The 20,783-nt window shown below is 37.2% G+C and overlaps 1 protein-coding gene across 1 annotated transcript in view; it reads right to left on the reverse strand.

The window, feature by feature from the left end:
• Positions 1-2,695: 2,695 nt before the first annotated feature.
• The window catches only part of LOC118883357 (FACT complex subunit SPT16-like), a 65,315-nt gene continuing 47,227 nt past the window's right edge, over positions 2,696-20,783 (reverse strand). The window contains 1 exon segment of the mRNA XM_036830080.1: positions 2,696-3,415. Within this exon segment, the coding sequence (XP_036685975.1) occupies positions 2,696-3,415 (720 nt within the window).

A 20,783-nucleotide genomic window follows, 5' to 3' on the forward strand; every position in this document is an offset into this window, starting at 1 on the left:
TATCATCTGAAAACAGTGAGAGAATGAATTTAATCATTTTAAGGTCCAAGCAGTAGACCCTACTTCCTTCTTTCATTCTTCTGGATTGTTCCATGAATAAAGTTTTCTCTCTGGAATCTTCCATCCTTTCCTCTCTGATGATTATTTTTCCTAGACAGCTTACACTATCATCTTAATAAAACCTTCTCTGATATTGCTACCTCATCAAGCTCTCAATGGATCCTCCTTTCCTTTCATTGCTAAAATCTTCATAGAATAGTCAAGATGCTCAATGCCTTCATCCCTCACTTTATGGTTGCTTCTTTACTCCCTGTAATTTGAATCCTACAGTCACCAATTAACTATAGTTTCCAAAGCCACCAATGAAGTTTCAAATACCAAAAGCACTCTACTAAGTTATTAGTCTTCTTCAACATTCCTCCTCCCTTGTGAAATTTCCCCCTATTGGTTTCTACTTCTCTATGGTGTGTATTTCCTGATAATTTCTTCTTTAACCCTTCATTCATTCTCCTTTCTATATTCCCCCTTAAATAGAAACATTTCCCAAGACTCACTCTTTAGTCTTCTTGTCCTTTATCTGGCATGCTCTACCTTGGCAATTTCATCAAATGTTTCAACCATCATCTCTAAAGCAAATCACTCTTAACTTTGTCCCTTGCACTGACATTTCTTCTGAGATCTGAACTCCCATTCCAATTACTCACGGTTCATCATTGTGAAATTATCAAAGCTGGAACCATTAATAAACATCTTCTAAACAGAACTCATCATTTTCCCAGAAGCTGTTTCTACTCTCCCATTTACTGTCTTGGTAAATGTCACCTGAGTATGCGTATCACTTCTTAGAGAAAATTTGAGTAAAGGAGTTACCGCCCTCCTATCCTTCAATTAGTAGTTAAATCCTGTTAGCTCTGCCTCCACACTGTTGCCCACATTTATCCACTCCATCCTTTCCCATCGACTGTCTTCTCATCCAGGCCCTCCTCTGCTCCCTCAGGCACATTTGCCATGTCTGCCAAACATGTCCCCCTTTTAAACCTCATTGACCTCATACCTTCACATAGAGCCTACACTCTGGCTACCCTTTTCACTTATGCTTCCCAAATGCACTATCAAGCCTCTGTGCCATTTGTAATCTTATTCTCTTTGTCTAGAATATTCTCCTCACTCTCCCATTTTATCTGGGGAACTCCCACTTATGGGTACAGGTCCAGCTTAAATTTCAAATCCTCTTCACAATAATCCCTGATCAAAGGCCATGGCTCCTCATCTGTGTTCCCATAGCTCTTTATAGATTGTGAACTCCTTCAGTACTGAGGCTTCTTCTTACTCAGGACCTAACTCAGTTCTTGATACATTGCTGGTGCTCCATGAGATCACTTACTTTGCAAATATTTATTGATTCCTTGCCATATAGTGAGCATTATTTTTAAGTGTTGACAATACAATGATGGAAAAAGTAGGCGCAATATCCACCTTCACAAGGCTTACAGCTTAGGGAGAATTATAATAGATAACCACTCTAACGGAACACCAGGGATTTCTTTAGCTTCACTGCATTTCTTGTGCCTTGTATGATCTTTATTAACCCCAGAGAGTAACTTCTTATATATGAAGTTGCTAGTTTCCCTAAACTGCTAATTAATGCATAATTATCCAGTAATAAGTTTAGATATCAAGAGGAAACTTAGCATAGTGGTCTGATGCCTAAAGCTTACCTTTTTATATATATATACAAAAGAGGAGGACTGAAGAAAGGATAGAGAAATACAGTAAATGTGTAAATATCAAGGTGCATGTGCATGTGTAAGTCTGTTTTTCTGAGGCAGTTGGAAGGATATAAGTGAAGGGAGAAAGAGGACCATATTAAGAGAGGCTGGAGAGGCACAGTGCTGAAAAAGACAGGGTGCTGAGTAGTAGCTTAAGCCACAATCTGCTGTTACATTTTTGTGTGATTACCCTGTTGGTTCCAGAAATCACATGTTTTGTGACCACTATTCTACAACATTACTGAGTTTTCTAGCAGTTGGCTGGATTCTTCCAGGAACTGTTAGGTCTGCAATTGCTTTGTTAGGCAAGCTAAACACAAGGCGGTCACTCAGTTCTATCAAAAATGAGGACAGCATTTCATGCAATGAATTTAGAAAAAGGGAAGAGTGAGGCAATTCTTAGTGCTACTTTGGATTCATTGTAATTGGCTGTAAAAATGTCCATAGGATTTTCCCTTAGGAACAAGATACATTATAAACTGCTTGGCACTGCTAATCTTTATAACATATGTTTTTTAATTTCAAGGAGGAATTTACGCTTACCATTTATCTCACCTAAAAACATGCAATGTTATTACTAAAACCATACTGGTACAAAGGTTGAGATAAATCATGTGGGCCGATGGTAATTTATAAATGCTAAACTGTAATCGGGCTTAGAGTTGCACCCAACAGCCTGCTGACATTCCCACGCACGACAGGAAAGCTCAAGCAACACTTTCTCAGAGAAGCTTTCTCCTGCACAAATTGGAAGGTTCTCAGAACACAGCCAGCTTGTCTGCTCCTGATGACTGTTAAGGAGGACTCTGAATGGAGGACCAGCCTCCATTTTCTTTTCTTTTTTTTTTTTTTAAAGTTTCTATGTCATGTAAAATTTCCAGGGATTGGCTGAAGGAAGAATGCAGCTGAGGGTCAAAGTTCCGAAGTTACTTCCTCTTTTTCTTGGGAGGCACAGAGCTGTGTCTGGAACCTCGGTTAGAGCCTCGGCCTGACCTGCGCACAGATACCTTCCTCCTCCAGCTCATACTGAGACTCTGTTCCTTTTCCTCCTCATAGCGACTTTCACGGTCAGCTTTTCGGGCTTCTTCCTCCAGTTCATCCCAATCCTGTCCACTCTCTTCTTCACTGCCCAATGATTCCTTGGAATAATCTGATTCTTCAGCTTCTGATGAATAATCTTCCTCACTGTCCCCCTCCTCTTCTTCATAGTCATCTTCTGAAGGATTAAAAGTCTCATCTTCGATTTAAGACTCAGAATCCCCTTCCTCAGTATCACTCCCCTCACCCTTAGGTTCCGGGAAAGACCAGCCACCTTGTTCGAAGAAGCCCTCAGGGTCATCAACAATGGTCTTCATAATTGTAGTCCAGTAGAGAGACTGTACTCCTTCTGTGTACTTTAGGTCACAAGAATTCAACCATTCCTTGATGGGGTCAAGAGAGGCAACATGAATGGCGTTGATCGTTGTCACTTTCTTGCTGTAGTCCTTGTAGATGATTACTGTGTCAAAGTTCTTCTGGTGAAACTGGACTCGCTCCAAGTGAATCAGCTCCACTTCATCCAGCGTCACCACAAAAGGTGGCCATTCTGTAGCATTTACCAGCACAATACTAGTGGGCTGAAGGAGGCAGGTACTCCTATAGGAGCTCTGTTAAATCCCAAGTCCCCAAAAAGCACTTCAAAGTCCAGTTCCTCCTTAGTTAGAGCCTCTACTTTCTCAATGAAATTTTTAAAGGCTGTTTTCAGTTTGTGCCTCATTTCTCATTCCATCTGCTCAGCATAGAGGTCATCTCGGTCATGCACGTGCTGAGGTTTCCCCAAGTCTGTGGTGATCTCCTGCACCTCTTTGCTATCCTTTCCTGGACTCCATGGTCCCTTCATTTGGTCAGATCCCCTCTGAGCAAGACGAATAGCGATGCTACATGTCCTGACCAATGTCGTCCCAGTTAAGGTCTCCAAGAAATCCAAACACTAGGTCCTCTGTGAACCTTCCAACTACATTTCAGCCCACACTTGAGGTTTCTTTGCTGTAGACACAATTTCACTGAACACACGAGATCAGTAAAAGTGAGGGTGGTACTGAGAAGGATAATCATGGATAAAAATAACAGTATTTCAAAATGGGTCAAATAGGAGACCAGAGAAGTGATTTCAAATGAGAAAATAATGAGGGTTATTATTGTTTGAGTCCTTAGGATGTGGCAGGAATTGTACTAAACATTTTACATCTAAGGTCTCATTTAGTCTTCAAACCAACTACCTATGAGGTAGGTTTTATTATTTTTCCCATCATACAACTATGGAAAGAGACCCAGAGAAGTCAAGTAACTTCAGGATTTCTGCCTAGTAAGTAAAGGAGTGGAAACGTGAATCCAGCTCGAGATGAAGTCAAAGATTTGACTTTTAACACTCTTGAGTATTGCTCTCATTAATTCTAGAATCAGCAATATTTCAATAATTATGTAAAAAATACAAGACTGTCTTAAATACTTGTATGGTATTTATTAACCCCTAATAATAGAGGCTGTTCTTTTCAAAAGCCTTATTGAAAAGAAACCACTGACTGCAGTCTACTCCACATTTCTGCTGTTAACAATTTGGGGGATCCTTAGCAGAGGGGCCACACCACATGTTTGCTGTGCTCTGAACAACTTTTCCAGGCTCACCTGACTCTGGAGGAGACCAGACTGCATGAGGGAACTCACAGAGTTCTCCCAACTACTTAACTCTTTTAAAGATGCATTATCTAGAGAGCAGTATCATCACACATTGTTTTGTCATAATCCATTAGGAGGCTGTGTTGCAAGGAACTTATTATTAAAATAGAGTTCAAATCCTCAGACAAGAAATTTCAAAATAAATGAGAACAAAACAATTTTAAATTGACCATTCATTGAATACTTTAAAAGTGCTAAGAACTTTATAAATATCTCATTCTATTCTCATCAAATCTCTAAGATCTATGTTTTATTCATCCCCATTTTACAGATAAGAAAATGGTGCCTTGAAGAGGTTAAACAATTTGCCCCAGAGTCTTACAGTCATAAAGGTCAGAGCCTAGGCTGAAACCCAGAGCTATGGAGCTATAAAGTTTGACTCTTAACCTTGATCCCACACTACCTCTCACCAGCATGTGCTGATAGGTTTTCACAGGTGGTAGAAAAGGGATATTTGATAAAGAGCCACCAATTGGACATGTCATGAGTATGCACATGGGAATGTGTGGAACATGGGAGTTATTTACTGTGTGTGCCAAAGCGATATTAAAAAAAGACTAAAATCACTGTTCTCGAGGCAAAACAGAGGATTAAGAAATATAATTTGTCATTGGTTTCATCATCTAATTCCTGGATAGCTTTGGAAAGTAATTCACCTCTGTTTCTTTAATTTACAATTAAGGAGAATATATGACATCTATCTTCCTCATAGGAATGTTTTAAGGAAAACTAAGATATGGAACAATCATTGTAAATATTTCTCATTTGATAGATTAATGTATCAGTATCATGCCATGTTACGGAGTTTCAACTTTATTCTTTAAGCAATAAGTTGCTGGGGGAGATTTCCAGGGAGAAGCATAACATGACCAAATTGGCATGATGCAGAGGGGACACTGCTGAAATATGTAGAATGGATTGAAAAAAGTAAACTTTCTTTAAGTGTGTTGATGTGACAGCAAGGTTACAAAGTAGGTCTGAAGCAGAGGAGGCTGGGTGTGGGCTGAGTGTGGAAAGATGGGAAAGAAAATGATCATGTAAGAATGCACAGGGAGAAAAGAAGCATCTAGACCTGGGAGCCAGGCAGAGGATGCTGCTTTACCTCACTGCTTTCTCACTGTTTTAGAAATATCAAAACAATATGATTACATTGAATTCCAACCAGGAGACTTAAGATTTGATGGCAATATAAAATGGGTTTGCATTAATACACCTCTTAGAAACGAACAGTTAGAAAACAATTTTTTCAAGATCCTTTCTAGTTCTATGGAAAAAGGAAGACTTTTTAATGTTTTAGCTAATATCTGGAGAGGAGCATCACTTAGGGCAGTGTACAAAGCTATGCAACACTCTGACTACCAAGAAGATACAAATGCAAAGCTTCTCAGATTATTATTTTTACCATCTATCTCTCAGAAGAAATCAAATGAGAGTTTGAAAATGGATTACAAAATTTAGCTTTTGTGTAACCTTGACCAAGTTACTTAAATTCACTGACTCACAGTTTTCTCCGTTGTGAAATTGGAATAATCATAGTAATAGCTTTAGAGGGATTTTGTGAGTATTAAATGAGTACAATCTACCTATAGTCAGGGTTCATATTTTAGTATCAATACATTTTAGCTGTATGAGTATCAATGATTGTGTGTTTGAAGGAATTGTGTGCTATGAAAGACTGTGAAGGTCAAAGGAGACAGGACTCCATACACTGTGCTTGTACTTCTTTTGCTCTTCCCTAGATGATATCTACTCTTTTTAAAAGATATAACACATAAAATGATGCTCAACCTTGTTAATTATCAGGGAAATGCAAATCAAAAACCACAATGCAATATCATCTCACACCTGTCAGAATGACTATCATCAAAAAGAACACAAATAACAAGTGTTGGTGAAGTTGTAGTGTAGAGAAATGGGAACCCTTGTACACTGTTGGTGGGAATGTAAATTGGTGCAGCCATTGTGGGAAACAGTATGGAGGTTCCTCAAAAAACTAAAAATAGAACTACCATATGACCCAGCAATTCCACTCCTGGGTTGTGTATGTGAAAAAAGACAAAAACACTAATTTGAAAACACACAGTCACCCCAGAGTTCATAGAAGCATTATTTACAATTGCCAAGATATGGAAGCAACCTAAGTGTCCATCAATGGATGAATGGATAAAGAAGATGTGGTGTATATATATATATATATATATATATATATATATATATATATATATATATATATATATACACTACTTAGCCATAAAAAAAATGAAACTTTGCCATTTGCAACAACATTGATGGATTTGGAGGGTATTATGCTTAATGAAATAAGTCAGACAGAAAAAGACAAATACTGTATGATATCACTTACATGTGGAATCTAAAAAAAATAAAACAAGCTAGTGTATATAACAAAAAAGAAACAGGGGCTTCCCTGGTGGCGCAGTGGTTGAGAATCTGCCTGCCAATGCAGGGGACACGGGTTCGAGCCCTGGTCTGGGAGGATCCCACATGCTGCGGAGCAACTGGGCCCGTGAGCCGCAACTACTGAGCCTGAGCGTCTGGAGCCTCTGCTCCGCAACAAGAGAGGCCGCGATAGTGAGAGGCCCGCGCACCGCGATGAAGAGTGGCCCCCACTCGCCGCAACTGGAGAAAGCCCTCGCACAGAAACGAAGACCCAACACAGCCAAAAAATAAAAACATAATAAATAAAAATAATAAATAAAAATTAAAAAAAAAAAAAAAAGAAACAGACTCACAGATATAGAGAACAAACTAGTGGTTACCAGTGGAGAGAGGAAAAGGGGGAGGGGCAAGATAGGGCTAGAGGATTAATAGGTACAGCCTATTATGTATAAAATAAATAAATTATGAGGATATAGTGTACAACACAGGGAATACAGCCAATATTTTATAATAACTATAAATGGAGTATAACCTTTAAAAATTGTAAATCACTATGTTGTACACCTGTAACATACAATATTATACATCAACTATGCTTCAATAAAAAAATAAAAAAATTTTCTATCAGAATTTTCTATCAGAAAAAATATTCTCTTTTCCTTTTTCTGAAAGAGTTTGTGCAAAATTCATAGTTCTTCTTTCTTAAATATTTGATAGACTTCATCAATGAAGCTATCTGGGCTTGTGGAAATAATTTTAATTATGAATCAAATTAATGTAATAATAGGGTAGACTTCCTATAGATACATAGGAAGACTAAATTAACATCGAATTATCTACTTTTATGGTTTGGATTTTAGAAAGAACTTTGAACCTCTTGAATTATAATAATTTTTAAGAAAAAATAATTAACATGCCACAGCTCCAAATCAGTACTGTGGCTAAAACAAGATGAAATAAAGAGTGATATTTAGAAAGGGGGGCTTAAATTCAGTAGAAATACTGATGCAAGAAGAGCCTTTTTTTAATGTTAAAAATGTCACTCTTGTTGCCCTTTCCACAAGAATGCTCTGTTTTATAGTGCATGCAAATTCCTTTAATCTAATTTATCTATTACAATAAAATCTCTGTCTGCTTTATTACTCCTCCTAGTACGGTAGGAACTGAAAGTCAGACAGCTCACCCTGTGTCACGTAGTGAGTCACAAGGTGGGAACTAAGTTTGGGGGTGGGGTCACATGATCCGGCCAGTCTCTTAACAGTGCCTTCAGCAAACTACTCATCACTGTTCTGAGCTACTTGCTGCTCACAGCAGCGTCTTCCTCCCTCATCTGAGTTTTTCTCTGCTACCACATCTCTCATCCCTTTTCCCTGACCGCACTGTTACTACAAAGGACAGACTCTGAGCGTCTTTACGCCCTACATATTAGGCTGTGTCAAAGGACACATATAAAAACCTGATTTGAAACCTGCTGTTGAACACTTTTGTTGACAGAGCTAGATTCCTGATATGCCTGCTCTATTTACAGATAATTTCTCAGCCGTCCTGGTGTTTGCATTATTGTGTCAAGTCCCAGACAGATGCATCTCTTTGTTTGACCTAAGTCCTGTTCTCCTGTACTAACTTATTAGTCAAAGTGTGATCCCTCACCAGCGGTATCAATATCACCTGGGAACTTTTTAGAAATGTAGGTTCTCAATCCCTCCAAGGTATGGGGCCCAGCAATCCATGTTTTAAAAAGCTTTCCATGTGATCCTGACACACACAAAGGTTTGAAAACTACTGTTATAGCTGCAATAGGGGAGGAGGAAGCAGAATTTGGCCTTTTTGGTTCCAGAGTGGAACCAATGCTCACATGATGGGGGATTAACAAAAAAGAAGATGTTCAGATGTTGAATAGCAAAAAAGAAAAGAAAAGAAAAGAAAAAAGCCTATGTCTACTGTACATTTTTTACAACCATCAATTTCAGGAAGACTTAGAATTTACTTAATATAAAAGAAATAGCGTTGGTGGTATAGTAGTGAGCATAGCTGCCTTCCAAAAAAAAAAAAATACTAGAACAATTCGAGCTCAATTACACACGGCCCTACTTCACTACATTCCCTATTCTACTACCTCTGCTTTCAACAGTAAATACCTGATGTCCATTTCGATTTCAACAGTAAATATTTGATGCAAGATGAACATGATCTCACATCTTACATATGAAAGTAGCTTTGATTATTGGGTTGTTTTAATATCACCTATTGTTTGAAGCTTTGTCTACAGCTCAGATGAATATGAGGTGCTGCCTTTCCTGACAGCTATTTCTGCAGAGTTTATAGGATTAACCAAATAAATACTTGATTTTGATTCAGCTAACTGACATCCCAAAATATCCATTGGTTGGTCCTATTTGACCTCATCAATCTCCAAACCAAAATGATGTTATGTACACAACTCTATTTACTTTGGTGTGCAATGAATCATCTTTCTACTTGAAAATAGTAACACTAGTATTGGTTTTGTTAGGTAATATTTATTGAGTGCTTGCTACCTACTAGGCACTGCTTTGACTTTACACGTATTCAGTCATTTATTATCACAACCCCACCACATAGGTACTAATTTATCCCTACTTTCATTAAGGCGATTTAGAAAAAGTGAGATTAAATAATTTCAACACACAATGAGGTATCACCTCACACTGGTCAGAATGACCATCATCAAAAAATCTACAAACAATAAATGTTGGAGAGGGTGTGGAGAAAAGGGAACCCTCTTGCACTGTTGGTGGGAATGTAAATTGATACAGCCACTATGGAGAACAGTATGGAGGTTCCTTAAAAAAACTAAAAATAGAGCTACCACATGACCCAGCAATCCCACTACTGGGCATATACCCTGAGAAAACCAGAATTCAAAAAGAAACATATACCACAATGTTCATTGTAGCACTATTTACAATAGCCAGGACATGGAAGCAACCTAAATGTCCATTGACAGATGAATGGATAAAGAAGATGTGGCACATATATACAATGGAAATATTACTCAGCCATAAATAGGAATGAAATTTTAAAAAAAAAAAAAAGGAATGAAATTGAGCTATTTGTAGTGAGGTGGATGGACATAGAATCTGTCATACAGAGTGAAGTAAGTCAGAAAGAGAAAAACAAATACCGTATGTTAACGCATATATATGGAATTTTAAAAAGCGGTACTGATTAACCTAGTGGCAGGGCAGGGATAAAGATGCAGACGTAGAGAACAGACTTGAGGGCACGGGGGGCGGGGGGGAAGGGGAAGCTGGGATGAAGTGAGAGAGTAGCACTGACGTATATACACTACCAAATGTAAAATGGATGGCTAGTGAGAAGCTGCTGCATAGCACAGGGAGATCAGCTCGGTGCTCTGTGACGACCTAGAGGGATGGGATAGGGAGGGTGGGAGGGAGGCTCAAGAGGGAGGGGATATGGGGATATATGTATACATAAGCTGATTCACTTTGTTGTACAGCAAAAACTAACACAACATTGTAAAACATTTATACTCCAATATAGATGTGGAAAAAAATAATAATTTCAGCAAAGTCACACAGCTAATAAGTGGTGGAGCTGGGATTTTATTCTAGGCAGTTGACTTCACACTAGGCATACAACCATAAGGTAACCACTGTCCCAGTGTTTCTGGGACTGAGGGGTTTCCTGGGATGCAGGACTTTCAGTGCTAAAACTGGGGTAACCCCAGGCAAACCGGGATGGTTGGTCACACTGCAACTATTATGCTGCAAAATGTATTTATGTCCTTTCTCCCCTCTTGAGTGGCATGTGAAATATATCGAGCTAATGGCTGACTTCCATAATTCCAGGAAACAGTAGACCCATGTGTCTGTACAGGGGCACAAGGCTCTTAGGTGTCTCTACTCCATTTCCATCATTCCATTCCAGAGTGCCCATTACTCAAGGTCATCACTTAATGTCCCCTTTCAGGAGATAGGATCCAATCTAAAGAGCTTTGCTGTTCCAGAGATGTCCCTGGATTTCCCCAAATATTCCACTAAAAACTAGGGTAAGAGATTCTAAGAATTTGCTTCAATATAAATTGCCCCATTGTTTTTCTTCAAAAGAACATAAAACTCTTTAACAAAAACTCCAGCTCATTAGTTTCAAGTTTGTAATAAGGAATTATAAAGGGACAACCCAACAAGGAATTGGAGAGGGAACAAGGAAAGGAAGATAGAAGAGCTAGAAAATTTAGTGGGGATTTAATTTACTTCGTAGTTTAAGACTGAGGAAGGTAGCACACACAATGTTCCTCAAACACACACAAAATTTCACAGTTACATAGAAGGGAGTGCATGAGGTCATCAGGAGGACCCACCTGCAGACTAGTGTCAATAATTCTCACCTCCAAACCTCAGGAAGGACCAACTCTCAGCCTCCTAATGTGAAACTGTGGGAAATTCCTTCATGATAGTGAACCCTCTATTAACTGAGCTATCTATAATAGTTAGATATGTAAATACTGATATTTAAAAGAAAGGATCCTTAACTAATTTATTCTGTCCCCATTCTTATCCCCACAGGCAATCTCTTTAATTGTTTACCTGTTTCTTATAGTAGTTATGTCTTTAAATGGTTATTATCTCTAGATAAAAGCCTCACACAGCTAGTTCTAGATTTTCCAGTTTTTCATATTATCTATTGACATCCTTCTCTATCTGTAGAGCTATGTTGTTTTGGTTAATAAGAAGAAAAGAGAGGACCTGAGAGGTCCTTGGATCACACCTTGAGAACTGCTACTCTAGTTCTTTGATAATTCCTCCTTTCAATTTTACTATGCTCTCTTTCTGGAATTTCATAGTTATATGTTGGATCTAATATACTGATATTCCATAACTCTGAATTTTTCCCCTCTATCTTACAACTCTTAATCCTTTTGTATTACTTTCTAGAACATTTTTTCAATTTAAATTTTTACTGATTCATTGATTTTTGGGTGGAAAGAATGTCAAAGAGGTCTTTCTGTTTTCTGATTATTACTTAGTATATTCTTTCCTTCCTTCCTTCTTTCCTTCCATCCTTCTTCCCTTCCTTCCTTCCTTCCTCTCTCTCTCTCATTCTTTCTTTCCTTCATCATAACAACTGATGGAAAATTTTGGTGAAACTTTCTAAAGATACCAATGGGAGTTAAAAAAAATTTTTTTATATTCCCTGTTTTGTTTTGTTTTTTTCCAGTTTTCTCAATGGTCATTTTTAAGAATGAGGCAACAGAAAGCTGATTGAGAGGCCTGGGTATGTGTGTGGGACTTGTCAATTAACTCTGAGATGACTGGACAAGAATCAGTCATCTCACTGGAGACACCTAAATGCCTGAATGGGGTGGACATTGATATCTTTATAGAAAAGCCTTTTACTTCTGGCTTGTGGTGGAAGTAATGAACATGGTATATCCAAATCCTGAGACAGTCTAGAGATCTTTGGGGATGATCAGCAACCTTTTGACTGTATTTTTTTCTGAGTCTATGCTACACAGTGCTGCCTCTCTCCTACTTCATCAGTTTCCTTTTCTCCATCTGTTTCCTAATTCCTTGAAATCTGTCTACATCTCATGTTGACAGGTATTCTTACTCCATCATTTTTACTGTAAATGCAGTATATTTATTCTGTTATATTTAAGCAGAGCCATGATCTATTTTACCTTTATATTTACAATTACTGGTGATAATGCTCTGCATTTACTTATTTTCAATTCACATTTGTTATGTTATTTTATCCCTATAATGCTCTCCAGGGGAAGTTAGAACAATAGGTATTTTCATGTCTGGTCTCCGGACGATAAAATCAAATGCAAGATAAGTTAAGCATCTCATTCAAAAATATTCAAGGAATTAAAGACAAAATTGAAAGTAGGACCTGGGTCTTCTAATTTCTAGTTTGCTTTCCAGTAAGCCAAACTGCCTTTTGCAAGGACAGCTCAATTTAAATTCTGGCCATGCCATTTACTTGATGAGTAACAACTAGAGTTTTGGTTTCTGCAATTGTAATTGGATTATTGTAGGATAATAATCACCCTACTTATGTATTCATCACAGAATTGCTATGATTGATAAAATGAGACAATATTTGTGAAATTGTCTTTCTTATAAACTATATAGCTTAATACGCATATTAAGTATAAATTTCCTACATAATAAAGTAACTTGCATATACTTTAAACGTTTTTTCTTTTCAAATTAGACTTATGGAAAAGATATTATATTCATATGATTCCAAAATCAAAAGAGTAAAAAAGAACAAAACAGGGAAAGAATTGCTTCCACAGCTGCCTCAATCCGTGTTCTTATCTCCTAGGAATGTGTACAAGTAACTATTTCCACGTAGCCCTGTGTTGTCAAGTTTCTGGAATAATCATGGCTGCTCTGGTTACCTATTGGCTATATTTCAAAAACCATGCTAAGTCAGCCCTTAATGGCTTAAAACAATAGAATCATTTAATTGACTCACAAATCTTCAATTTCACCAGAACATAGTGAGGACACTCATCTCTGCTCCATGCAGTGTCAGCTAGGACAGCTCAACTGGAGCTGGAGGGTCTCCTTCCAAGATGGCGTACTCTCATAGCTGGCAAGCTGGTACTGGCTGTTGGTTCCTGTCTACACGGGCATCTCTACTGGGAGGCTTGTGCTTCCTCACAGTATGGTGATTGGGTTCTAAGAGAAAGAGACAGTATGTGGAAACCTCCAGTGTCTAGAAGCTCTGGCCCAGAAACTGGCACTGAAACATCTCTACTGTATTCTGTTTGTCAGAACATTAAGACCCCAGATATAAGGGAAAGTGACACCGCCTGATGGGAAGAATGCCAAATAATTCTGGGGCCATGTTTTGAGACCACAAGTATGTTAATGTTTGAATTAGTATTTCTTTATTATGAGTGCAGATGAACAGCTTTTTACAAATCTAGAGTTTGTTTATATTGCCTTTGCTTTACTGTCTATTCATATCCTTTTCTTATTTTTTCCCTATTTGTTCAGTAGACATTTTCTTATTTATTTCAAAGACAGTTTTATATGTGGAAGGTGAGTCTTTCCTTTGTGATATGAGTCACAGATAATTTTCTCACTTTTTCACTTGTCTTTTTAATTTGCTTATAATATTTTTACCCCGTGCATTAGTTTTTTTAATGTAGTTGAATTTTACAGTCTTTTGTTTTATGGCTTATAGATTTGAGTCTATAATTTTAAAAACTTCCTCCTTTATAGGAGTTTACTTGTATTTTTATATTATATTTTTATTGTTTTATTTTTTACATTTAAAACATTGATTCATTCAGAGTTATTTATCAGGATATATGCATGAGGTATGTTCATTTTTCAAAATGAACTTGAGAATCACCTCTATTAGATATAATCCCTCGATCAAAAAATAAAAAGAACAATAACAACAACAATGATAAACAGTTGGCATTTTTATTGAGATCATGCTAAATTAACAAATTGACTTAGAGAGAATTGACGTTTATACAATGAATGTGCCTATCAAAGAACATGGTACATTTTCTCATTTCTTCAGGTATTATTTTGTGCCTTCAGAAGTGTTCAAAACTGTTTTCTCGTATAGGTTTTTTGTATTAGTTTTAAATGTTTTCTTATTTATTATATTTATTGATACTACAAATGGAATTTGTTCTTCTATGCCCTATTGCCATATGCATAAAGCCCATTGATTTGCCGTTATTAAATTCGTGCATCATTATATTAATAAATTTCTTTATTGTTTGAAGTAATTTTAGTTTAATTATCTTGTAGTTTTTAAGAATGAAATAATATTTTCAGTTAAGATAATTTTAGCTTTTCCTGTTAACTTCTGAACCTCTAATTTCTTTTTCTTTTCTTAAATGCATTTGTTAATATCTTAGCCCAATTTAAATTGAAATGTGGCAGTAGACATTGTTTAATTTTTTCTGGATATCAACAGAATATTTCTTGAGTGTTCCCATAAAACATGTTGGCTCAGTGTTTTGTTTTTGTTTTTGTTTTAGCATTGTTGATGATGATCATATGCATTTTCTTCTTGGTTCTATAATATGACGATACAGGTCATAATATTAACTTAACTTATATTTCTAGAATAAAGCCACTTGGTAATGATCTACTATTTTTTAAGGAACTACTGAGGTTTTCTTTTATTGAGGAATAGTTGATTTACAATATTATATTAGTTTCAAGTATACAACATAGTGATTCAATATTTATATAGATTACACTCTAAAGTTATCAGAAAATAATGGGTATATTTCCCTGTGCTGCCCAATATATCCTTGTTGCTTATTTATTTAATACATAGTACTTTGTATATCTTAATACTATACCCCAATCTTGATCCTCCTCCCTTTCCTCTCCCTACTGGTAACCACTGGTTTGTTCTCTACATCTGTAAGTCTGTTTCTATTTTGTTATATACATTCATTTGTTTTATTTTTAAGATTCCACATATAAATGATAACACAGAGTATTTGTCTTTCTCTGCCTGACTTGTTTCACTAAGCATACTACCCTCTAGATCCATCCATGTTGCTGCAAATGGCATTATTTCATTCTTTTTTATGGCTGAGTAATATTTCATTGTATATATAAAGAGAGCATATCTTTATCTATTCATCTGTTGATGGACACTTAGGTTGCTTCCATATCTTGGTTATTGTACATAATGCTGCTAAGAACATTGGAGTGCATGTATCTTTTAGAATTACTGGTTTCATCTTCTTCAGATATATCCCCAGGAGTGAAATTGCTGGTAGTTCTATTTTTAGTGTTTTGTGGAACCACCTTACTGTTTTCCATAGTGGTTGCACTAATTTACATTCCCACCAACAGTGTACAAGTGTTCCCTTTTCTCCACATCCTTGCCATCATTTGTTATTTGTAGACATTCACACATTCTGGCAGGTGTGAAGTGATATCTCATTGTGGTTTTGATTTGCAGTTTTCTGATGATTAGTGGTATTGAGCATTTTTCATGTGCTTGTTGGTCATCTGTACATCTTCTTTAGAAAAATTTCTATTCAGGTCTTCTGTCCATTTTTAAATTGAGTTGTTTGGTTTTTTTGGTATTGAGTTGTATGAGCTGTTTATATATTTTGGATATTAACCTCTTACTGGTCATATCGTTTGCAAATATTTTCTCCCATTCAGTAGGTTGTCTTTACATTTTGTCAATGGTTTCCTTTGCTGTTCAAAGCTTCTAAGTTTAATGAGGTACCCTCCAAAAAAAGTATTGCCATGATTTATGTCAAAGACTGTTCTGCCTCTGTTCTCTTCTAAGAGTTTTATGGTTTCCAGTCCTACATTTAGATCTTTAATACATTTTGAGTTTATTTTTGTATATGATGTGAGAAAATATTCTAATCTCATTATTTTACATGTAGCTGTCCAGTTTTCCCAGCACCACTTATTGAAGAGACTATCTTTTCTCCATTGTATATTCTTGTCACTTTTGCCACAGATTAATTAACCATAAGTGTGTGGCTGTATTTCTGAGTTCTCATTCTGTTGCATTGATCTATGTGTCTGTTTCTGTTCCAGTATTATGCTGTTTTAATTGCTGTAGTTTTGTGGTATAGTCTGAAGTCAGGGAGCATGATACCTCCAGCTTTGTTCTTTCTTTTCAAGATTGCTTTGGCAACTTGGGGTCTTTTATGGTTACATATAAATTTTAGGGTTATTTGTTCTAGTTCTGTGAAAAATGTCATATTTAATAGGGGTTGCAATCAATCTGTAGATCCTTTGGGTAGAATTTTAACAATACTAATTTTTCCAATCCAAGAACAAAGGATATCTTAGTTTGCAGCACAGGGGATCTCTCATTGAGACACACGAGCTCAATAGTTGCAGAGCACAGGCTTAGTTCCTCCGTGGCATGTGGGATCTTAGTTCCCCGACCAGGGATCGAACCTGCACCCCCTGCATTGGAAGGCGGATTCTTTACCACTGGACCACCAGTGGAGTCCCTATCTTTCAATTTTTAAATCACCTTCAGTTTCCTCCATCAGTGCTTTATGATTTTCAGAGTAGTGATTTTTCATCTCCTTGGGTAAAATTTTTGCTAGGTATTTTATTCTATTTGATGTGATTTTAAACAGGATTGTTTTCTTGCTTTCTCTTTCTGATATTTTATTGTTAGTGTAAAGAAATGCAACAGATTTCTATGTATTAATCTTATATCACAAAACTTTGCTGAATTCATTTATTAGTCCTAATAGTTTTGGTGGAGATTTTAGGGTTTTCTATATATTGTATTATGTCATACAATATACTTCCTTCCAATTTTACTTCTTCCTTTTCCATTTGGATGCTTTTTATTTATTTTTCTTGTCTGATTGCTGTGCCTAGGCTTCACCTCTGCTCAATGGCCATCAGCACCCTATCCAGGGTGGGAGTGGGTCCCAAGTTGCTGGAGTAGGAGCCCTGACTGTTGGGTTTGAGCTGGCTCTGTTCACTTTAAGTGTGTGCTCTCCCCTCTCCCAGAACTGGCATCTTCAACCCAGAAGGGAGTAGTGCTAGAGCAAGAGAGGGGCTGGTGCAAGTGCTCAGCATGGATCTGGGCATGGACAGTGGCTGCCCTGGTCACATTCAGTGACCTGGATGGCTTCTGATGTGCTGCCTGTTTAAGCACCAGTAGTGACTGTCCCCTGCTCTGCTCAGATGCCACGCCAGGTCTGAGCTGCCTTTATCCCTCACAGCTGAGCTCTCCCCTCAGCCGCTGCCACTCTTGTCCCGGTGTAGAGCTGTGTCATGAAACAGGCGGGGGCCAGAGCAGATGCTTAGCTCAGGCTGGAGCATTCTCCAGAGAGGCTGCGGGAAACCTGCAGTTTCAATCTGCCCCCCACCCTGTTACAGGAATAAGCAAGCACGTGCGTGCTCCTCACGAGTGGAGTCCAGGCTTCCCTCAGCCCGTCTGTTAGTCACTGCCCCTCCAACAAAGCAAGGGGACTTGTCTTACCTGTGTCAGACCCCAGGGCTGTGAAGCCCAGTATGTGGCTTGAACTGCTCACTCCCCAGGGAGAATCTCCACCCAAGCAATGTTCCCCTTCTTCTGAGTCCCCTCCCAGGGGCACAGTTCGCAACCTGATTCCTTCTCCTCCCTTTCTACCCGATTCCATGTGTTCCTTTCTTATAATCCTGGTTGTACAGGAATCTTTCTTCCAGTCTCCGGTTAGTTTTTGTTCCACGGGTAGATGTATGATTGATACATTCATGGGGGGAGGTGAGTTCTACATCCTTCTACTCTGCCATCTTGGTCTCCTCTCAGGAACTACTGAGTTTTATTTGCTAATATTTTATTTTGGATTTTGAACTTTATTAATAAATGAGATTGGTTTATAGATTTCCTTGTTTGTGATCTTTGTCATTCCTTTGGTATAAATGTTTTACTTGCTTTATTAAATGCACTTAGGGACTTTCCTCCTTCTCTATGATCTGAAACAATTTAAATAACATTGGAATTATATGTTCTCTAAAGATTTTATAGAATTCTCCCAGGAAAACGTTTGAAGAAACAAAAGTAACTTTTGGACTACTTTATTTCTTTTTTGGAAATCTATCTGCCTAGATTTTTTTTCTAATCTTTTGGTTAAGTTTTGGTAAGCTTTATTTTTCAAAATATTCTTTATGTTATTCAGGTTTTCCAAGTTATTTGCATAGAATTAAACAAACAAACAAATGAAAACCCCCAAACCTCATGATTTTTTATATTTCCCCTTTTTCTGTGAATCTACCTTACCATTGTGGTCTGAAAGTTTTATAAGCTCATTTCCATGAACTGAAAGATTAAATTATTTCTATTTTTATTTCCAGTTTTTGAAAGAAAAATTTCCAGTAAAATGTTAAGCTTCTGGGCTTTATTTAATTCTTGCCACAAGAATCTATCTATCTATCTGCATGATAGATTTATTCAGATGACAATTCTATTCTCTTATGAATATTAAAGTCTACTTTAACTGGATTTGAGTGAAATTCTTTCCTAGAAGGACATCTTGGTGATGATGTACTGAGTATTTTAACTGTTCAAAAACGGTCACAAGCTCTTTACAATCCCTCCAGAGAGTGCATAAGAAGACATAACTCATGCTGTAAACAACACTTTGACAGTATGAAAATGGCCCTTATGCATTGAAGAATTAGTTCAATTAATACCAGTCTTCAATTAAGTAAGAAATTTTACTTTAAAATCCAGCTAGTGTTCACTTTTGATTGTTTATTCCATAACATTTGCTGTCTTTTAAATGAATTCAGCAAGCTGCCAGCCTGTTCCTCACGTTAATTTTTTCAAGCATTTGATATGTTGCCAGAGCATATTCTGCCATTACAAAATCATTCAGTAACAGGTTTTCAACAAAAGGGAGTTTCTAAGAAGGGAGAAAAAAGGGAAGGGAGAAAAAGAAAGAGGGAGAGAGAGAATGACAAACCAAGGACAAATCCTATGAAATCCCTTCTGTTCACATTTTTTTATTGTTTCTTGCCTTATTTTGCCATCCCAGTAACATTTGTTAAGAATGTGATAATACATTAAAGGCTACTATATCTTAATATCACCTCAATAACAACTTTTCATAAATTCTTTAATTTTAACTTAGGACTCTTAAGGAAGGATAGATGTCCACAGCAGCAAAATTGACAGAGGTGCCCTTTAAAAGAACCAGGAATGACATCTTCAGTGCACTGGTCATGTCAGCTCTTTTCTGAGCACAATGATCAGGGATACAAAGCAATGACAGGAATTGTTACTGACTTTCTCAGTGAACTTTTCAGGCTGAAGGGCATTCTGTGGAAGATGCAGAAATGATGGAAGGTTAGCAATTATTTTAGCTTCACGGTTAGATTATCTGTGGTCTTGTTTAAGTTGATCATAGTGATTGTTTTCTTCATTAGGCAATCAAAGCAAGAAAGAAAATGTTCCTTAACCAATAGAAGCAGATAAAATATTTTCCAAACCTTCTTTTGGAAGAATATATTGAAAAGAAGAAGCTAATTTACAAATAAAAAGGACTAAATACAACTTGTAATTGTTAGCTGGTAGATGCCCTGGCTTCAGCCCTGATGGCCAGGTTGGTGGGTTTCTTCATTAGATTTCACCAAAAGAAATTTATATCTTGCCTACTATGAAGAGATGAGAGTGTAGGAAATAAATGATGAAAAAAACCCAATGGTTTGTTTTTCATTTTCTTTTTTTTTTTTTTTCTTTTAAATGTTAGTAGGGCTTCCCTGGTGGCGCAGTGGTTGAGAATCTGCCTGCCAATGCAGGGGACACGGGTTCGAGCCCTGGTCTGGGACGATCCCACATGCCAGGGAGCAACTAGGCCCGTGAGCCACAACTACTGAGCCTGTGCGTCTGGAGCTTGTGCTCCGCAACAAGAGAGGCCACGACAGTGAGAGGCCCGCGCACCGCGATGAAGAGTGGCCCCCACTTGCCGCAACTAGAGAAAGCCCTCGCACAGAAATGAAGACCCAACACAGCCAAAAATAAATTAATTAATTAATTAATTTTTTAAAAAATGTTAGTAGTTAGATAATTACACTTAAATATTGACTGGCTCTTTTTCATGCACAAAAAGTACAGTATTACACTTAAATGTCAATCTCATCCTCTGAACTGTGTCTTTTTATGAATAATTCTTTCCCCTCATTTTTAGAAGTTTAGGAATTTGCTCCAAAATTTATATTAATAAGGATTTTACATTAATTAATGATTTACATTATTTTCAATCATTTGTATCTCTGTGAGAATCTGACAAAATTTTATGCTTACAGGTGACTATTATTCAATAATGACAAAAATAGAAATGATATTCTCAAGAGGTTTATAATTAATTTCAGGAGTGTTTTCAGCTTAGTTCCCTGCATCTCAGTAACCTCATCTACA

This window comes from Balaenoptera musculus, chromosome 17, assembly GCF_009873245.2.
Source record: "Balaenoptera musculus isolate JJ_BM4_2016_0621 chromosome 17, mBalMus1.pri.v3, whole genome shotgun sequence".
NCBI classification, from domain to species: domain Eukaryota; kingdom Metazoa; phylum Chordata; class Mammalia; order Artiodactyla; family Balaenopteridae; genus Balaenoptera; species Balaenoptera musculus.